Here is a 7,096-nt window from a genome sequence, read left to right as displayed (position 1 = left end):
AGCAAACCTACAAGAAAGCGCCACTCCCTGCTCAACTTAGAGAGTTTCGGGAGATTCACCCCATATCAATTGAACATAAGTACTTCAGTAGCCTTATGAAATTGATGCTCCTAGTTTGTAGCCTTTTGGTTTTAGACGTTGAAAAACATCTCACGCCACAAGTTCCTCCATTGTCCGCTTTTTATCATCATTGACTGGAAAAAAACATTCTATGGAAATTGTGGCTCTACTCTTTTTGCTTCGTGCTTCATGTGGTTCACGGCAACAATGGAATGATCCGGTATCCTTGTCCTGTTTGCGTTCGAATGTAGTGGTGTAGAGGAAATGTTCAGCGGAACATTTGGCAATGTACCGTGTACATTGACCACATTTTAGCCTTTTCGGAACACATAAGCTAACTATAGGGCTTGAAAGTGATGACGTCAAAAACGGCCTGGGAGTAGTAAATTGACATCAGATTTCTATTTTGGATCCACTAAGGTGTAACTTTGCTATTGCCTCAGTATGTGGGTGCATAGCAACCCACTCATGTCGTATGCAGGTGCAACTTTTACTTCTCCACCAGTTGTCACCCCGCCCCCACTAGCCAAATCAGTCAGTTTCACTGGCAACATCACCTTGCTGTGAGTGAGACCGCTTGAAATGTGCTTGGATCCATACAAAACTGGATCCACCTGGATCCAGTTTTCGAATTTTTCAAATTGTTGCTATGCCATTGCTATGGAGTGACGTAGCACTTTCAAGCCCTATTGCCAGATCACCGGTAGAGTAGTGAGCAAGTCCTTGCCAGACGCGCACGTCTCATCTCATCATTCGAGTTTCATATCCTGCTACACTAGAGCGCAATAATATCTAGCACCTACGGCCGCCAGCTTGAGCGTTGTGAGCAATGTCCTGCTAAAGTGCAAGACCTGCTACTGTGTAGCTCTCAGTCATGCAGGCTTGTCGAACTCTAGCCTGCTCCCGGTTGCACTATTGCTCTCCACATGCTCTCGCTTCACATCCTTTTTTACGTTCAGCCAGCCTGTTCGCAGCCATCACTTGGCTAATGATCTCGATTTACCGAGAGACTCGGTGTGGCAATGCCCGTCTTCTATCGTTCTCCCTCCATGTTGTCATGTTGATTGTGTCCTGGCTAAGCACCAGTCCGCACATGCGATCACAACTTCAATACAGTGTGAACTGGGAGTTTTGTTGATACGGTCTCGAACTAAATTTTTGCTTTGGATAGAGAAAGCCACGACGGTAGTTATCACGGTACATCCTCCAGTCAGTTTCTAGGCTGTGAAATTTCCTATCTTTCAAAGACTCTTGAGTGATAAGTTCCTTGGCACGGGGCCTGTCGCCTGCACGTGGCTAAAATGAAATGCAGAATGCAGACAGTGGTATTCATCGTAGGTATTTTCGGAGTGATACCATGGCACAGTGGAGCAGCAGGTAAGATGATACAAGTGCGTGTAGTTTTGCCCTCACCATGCACAAACATGGCTAAATTACAAGGGTGCTTAGTGTACTCCGTATCAATGTTTGCAATGTGATCATCAATGTTGCAAACCAGTCCTGCTGCAGCCGAATGACATCCCCGCTGAGCGTGTCGAGGTACAGCCCATTAGAACCAGGAGAATTGATCCGTTGGGGTCTCTTCGAGGAAATAAAGAAAAGAATATGTGGAAAGTGTCCAATCACCCACATTTTCAATGTCCGACAGAGGTTTTCCAATATTTATTTATCGACGAAGTTGTTTCGCTATACTAACTTAGTGATCTACAGGCTGAGTGGGTCGGCGGAGAGCACATTGCGGGATGCTGTCTAACACTGATGCAGTGATGGTCGTTTATTATAGACTTTGTGGCTAATGTTTCTTCTTGGTATCGAACGCTTCACTACGCATACTTCTGAGCTGGATTAGCACCTGAACCTGCCTACTTTTCTACTTCCCAGCACTGAGCAAGTGCATAATTATTACTTTTTGTGCGTGTGTGTGTGGGGGGGGGGAGGGGAGTGGTATTTGTAGGAGTGCTTGAGCGAGCGTGTTCATCCGGGTAAATAATGAGCATGTGTGTCAGTCCGCTTGGTTTGCTGGTGTGGGAATGCTTCAACGTGTTTATATCCATATTGCAGTATCCTCAGCGTGCAAATCATCACAAAGTCGAGGAAATAATTAATTTGACCATTCATAACCATAATAAAGCTGACACGTGCGCCTGGTGCTTGAACATTTTCCAACCAAGAACAACGTCTATGTGAAAGTTTGTTCATATGCGTGTGTGTATTTTGCGTGGGAATGTTACTACCTGTCTCTCTCCCCCTTGCAGTCTCGGCGCCATGCACATTGTCACAAAGTCCAGGAAATCTGACCATTGACAATCATATGAAGCTGGAAAGTGCGCATGGTGTGGGACCAATTCTCCAACCGCGGACAATTATTCCTTTCCCGAACATATCCTTCTACAGCAGCTGTCCATTTGTCCAGATCGATATTACGGCAGATGTGGCTCAAACGTCGTGCAATCCGATGTTGGTGCTATTGAAGGAATTCCATGGGGGAAAGTATCAGATTGCCTCTGAACGCATTCCACCTAGTACACACAAGATGGGTTCTGCTACATGGACCGGGGTGGGCCTTGACCACTACGTATCTCATAACAGCAGTGCGACAGAAGCTTTTATCATTGGAATGACTCTGCAAACCGGATGCCAGTTGAATTTAAAAGCTATCTGGCCGCAAGTCGCCTGGGTAATGCTGCAAGGCAGTACACCAGATGTCTTACAGAAGTTTCCCTATGGTGCTGCGCTGGAGCCTCCTGTCACGATGACCGTCCGTGGTAAGTGCCGTTCATTCCCGTACTCTCTACTCATTTACTTCCCCGAACAGTGGCAAGGTGTGATTAGTACATTTATCAGGCATGCTTGAACGCTACACTAGCAACTGTCACAACTCATGTTAAATTGTACTCGGTTCCCATCTTAGACCTCTAAGCCGAGCAATAGTAAAATGCTAGAGAGAATACTTTAGCAAATGCAGCAGTGACAAAGGCCACAATGTATTTCGTTCTAATAAGGGTGCTCAAATTAGCTGATTACTATGGGGTTTAGATTCCTCGACTCGAATGCACCGAAGTCAAGGTGACCTCGTGATCTGTCTTGAGGATTGCAATTTTGAAGATGTGTTCTTTGTCAAACATTTAGTAAAGTGTCAAATCTGTTTCCATCACGGATTTCTCATCATAATCCGACAATTTTTGCCCTTACATGTATTTCTGCAGCATCCAGTGCGTGCAACCAGGCTACATGTGACAACTGCCAGACGCTCTATCAAAGCTGTCCTGCGTTGGGAGCAACTGGTAGAAGTCAATACCAATACTATTGTGGTACTGCATCTAACTACACGTGTCCAACGACTACTGCAGTTCAGCCTACTACGCGAAGTACAACCTCTCCTCCAACGAAAACATCCATAGTACCTCCAGCAGCAACTAGCGCTACTCCATCGACCACCTCCACAAGACCTTCATCGTCTGCCGTTACTAATCTACGGACTACATCCGACACAGTTGCTGCAGCTACAGTCTCACCATCAACCACGCCTCGGGTTGCAAAGGCCTACGCCGAATCGTCTACTCTTTCCAATGCCTTCCTATCACGAAACCCAACTGATGCTAGTTTGGGGTTCAGTGTACCGAACACATTCGAATATAGATCGGCCAGTGAAACCTCAACGGAAGTTTTAGTTTCTGGATCTTCACAACATGCAAGTGCGCCACCGCCAGGATCATCCAAGCGTGGATCACCAAGTGCTACAGAAGCGGTGGATAGGGTCATAATACTTCCCGGGACAGGGCAATCAAGCGGACTTACTATGGGCTTCAATATTCCCTTGCTTCTTCTCACCCTCTCCATTCTACTCGTACTTCTGTATCGAATGAAGCGCGAATCTCTCTCAGCACGCGGCCACTCTCGACAAGAAAAAAGAGAAGCGGTAGGCTTGCAGACTCCAACACCACCTCCGCCTGCTACAGCCCGCCCCGAACAATGCCGCCAAGTAGCAACTGACACGTCCGAGGGTCCATACTATATTGACGCTGTAGACTCGATGAGCGCGAACGTCACGCCCAAGTCCTGTTCCATGACTAATGGCACCATGTCGGAATTTGTCCATGCGCAGTCGTCCACGGCACCAGCTAATAATAGTGAACAAACCCAAGATTCGCTGTATGCTGATCTGGAGACAACTGCTAATTCCTGTGTTGATGCGCAAGAACGTCACTACACGCTACTATCTAAGCGTACACGAGCATATCGCTACCCTTACGAAGGTCTTGCTCCCCATAGCCGCGACCTTGCCAGCGGGGAATCCCGTGTTGACGCCAAGCCTGATGATGATACGTTGGTTATCTGCAATACCGCCCGCTCACTGGAATACAGCACAGCGTCTGCTCCCGTCACACAAGTTATTTACACTCCTATACTAGTGAGTGACTGCGTCGATGCTGTTCCTGAAGCTTGACCAACTACTCAATTCTAACGTACCCAGTCACCTCAGATCCTAATACAACAAACAACAACGCCCAGAGCAGCAAATTCACGACGCAAATACCCCTGCGGATAAGCGACCAACGAGGCTATTGATTCCAAAGCACGTGATATAATTATGATTTTTTTGTCCAACCACTACTGCATTTCACCCTACTACGCGCAGTACAACCTCTCCTCTAACGAAAACATCCATAGTACCTCAAGCAACTACTAGCGCTACTCCATCGACCGCCTCCACGAGAGTCTCATCGTCTGCCGTTACTAATCTACGGACTACCTCCGACACAGTTGCTGCGGCTACAGTCTCACCATCAACCACGCCTCGGGTTACAAAGGCCTACTCCGAATCGTCTACTCTTTCACATGCCTTCCTATCACCAAATTATGATCATGGACACCAGTGCCTATTATACTAGTTTAGTGTTGTTGACTTGACTCATTGCTGTTCTGCCAATGATTATCTGGATGTCTGGACAACTGTGGCAGATCAATTAATTTGTGTCGATTGGATCCCGCACGTTTCTTTAGGCGTACGGATGTGCCTTCCCGTTACACCGATCCACGCCTCTGTAACAGCTTATATTATAGCGTCTCTTAGTATTTCTGGCTAGAGTAGTATTGAAGTTTTCCTTGGAGTGATATCTGATATCTCTGCTGACTGCCTAGTCTACATGATCAGGCAGCCAACTTGCACCTTCAGTACAGTAGGGTGGCGAATACATTTCTGCCGTAACCAGGCCATGTGGCATTTTAAGACCAATGGTAGATAGCACTGCACCATGTTCTTTCAATTTGGCGACTCTTGCAATGGCTTCAAAACCTGTCTTCAATCGTGTGCATGGCACATTAAACACAATTGTGCCATTGTTCAATACAATTAATGCAAAGGCTCAAATGGTAGATTATGATACTCTCCATACTTCATCACTGTTATGAAATCAATTGAACTCACAGTGCGACACACATGTGCTGGAATGATGATTGGATGTTTCTCTCTAAGTCTCTCTCCGTCCCTCTTTCCTATATTTCTCAATCGCTCTATATCTCTCTCCTACCCCACTCCTTCCCTCCCTTGCTCCCCCAAACCCCACCAAACCCCTCACAGTCCTTCCCTACGAACCCATCCCTCATGTCGCCTTGCTCCTGCAGAACTTGACACTTGACTGACTCACGACCGCCAACAAGAGCACACAAGAAGTCCACAGAACCTTCGACTAAGAAAACCTGCAATAATTCCCCATTCCCCGCTCATTACACAGTGTTTCGGGTAATTCCGTCACCAGTTGAGCTTCCGTAGGCTGAGAACGATTGTGTTCAAAGACTGGAGTACTGCATCCGCACCCAATTGGAACCGAAACTACTGGCTATGTTACAAAGGTGGCCCCACAGACATTAAGATAGCACGTCGCACTACATTGTATAGCGCTCACGCAACCCAAATAGCACTAGGGATAGAGGCTAACAATTACGCACTGTTTACAGCGCAACCAACACCTCGTGAAGCCCAAAATAGCAGCTTGAGCAGGAGTCGCCCATTGAGTGTAGCTAAACAGACGCTGAAAGCCAGCAGCTGTGCACAGCGCTATCACATTGAACAACAACTCACACGTCTGCATGAGGGTTACCACTATCCGCTTAGAAGTAGCAGCGACTTCGGCTGTATTGGTAGGTCACGTGAGTGGGTCCTATAAGAAAAACACATTTTGTACGACAAGTAGAATATAATGATCAATTTATTGCATACCTGCACTGTGTCACTCACCTGTACTTTTAAGCTCTCCGAATTCAAATAAACACTAAACAAAACTTCTTGAATATTCTGTAAGATAACAATAGTCTATTCGGGTTCTAAAGCAAACCAACAACAATAACAACAACAACAACAACAACAACAACAACAACAACAACAACAACAACAACAACAACAACAACAACAACAACAACAACAACAACAACAACAACAAAAACAACAAAAACAACAACAACAACAACAACAACAACAACAACAACAACAACAACAACAACAACAACAACAACAACAACAACAACAACAACAACAACAACAACAACAACAACAACAACAACAACAACAACAACAACAACAACAACAACAACAACAACAACAACAACAACAACAACAACAACAACAACAACAACAACAACAACAACAACAACAACAACAACAACAACAACAACAACAACAACAACAACAACAACAACAACAACAACAACAACAACAACAACAACAACAACAACAACAACAACAACAACAACAACAACAACAACAACAACAACAACAACAACAACAATGACTCTTCTTACTGGTTGTCATCGCTTTCATAATATTGGGCAGAACTGCCCGTTTGCCATGCGATGTAAAATAACATAAACAACAACAACAACAACAACAACAACAACAACAACAACAACAACAGTTTCTCTTATTGGCCACAGCATCCTGAGAATAAAAGATTTCAAGATTTCAAACAACAGCAACAACAAAATCAAAAACAGCCACAACAGCAGCAACAACAAGATGTTGAACATCCTCTGGAAGCAT

The 7,096-nt window shown here is 45.4% G+C and overlaps 1 protein-coding gene across 1 annotated transcript; it reads left to right on the top strand.

The window, feature by feature from the left end:
- The first annotated feature begins 1,051 nt into the window (after positions 1–1,051).
- On the top strand, positions 1,052–5,484 carry LOC135830796 (mucin-5AC-like). The gene is made up of 3 exons (XM_065343008.1): positions 1,052–1,437; positions 2,316–2,825; positions 3,267–5,484. The coding sequence occupies exons 1-3, from the start codon at positions 1,362–1,364 to the stop codon at positions 4,505–4,507; spliced, it is 1,827 nt and encodes a 608-aa protein (XP_065199080.1). The 5' UTR covers positions 1,052–1,361; the 3' UTR covers positions 4,508–5,484.
- Positions 5,485–7,096: the final 1,612 nt, after the last annotated feature.

This window comes from Sycon ciliatum, unplaced genomic scaffold (genome assembly GCF_964019385.1).
Source record: "Sycon ciliatum unplaced genomic scaffold, ocSycCili1.1 SCAFFOLD_1842, whole genome shotgun sequence".
In the NCBI taxonomy this organism is placed as follows: domain Eukaryota; kingdom Metazoa; phylum Porifera; class Calcarea; order Leucosolenida; family Sycettidae; genus Sycon; species Sycon ciliatum.
Note: the sequence above shows the minus strand (reverse complement) of the source record. Positions and strands in the feature narration are given on the sequence as shown.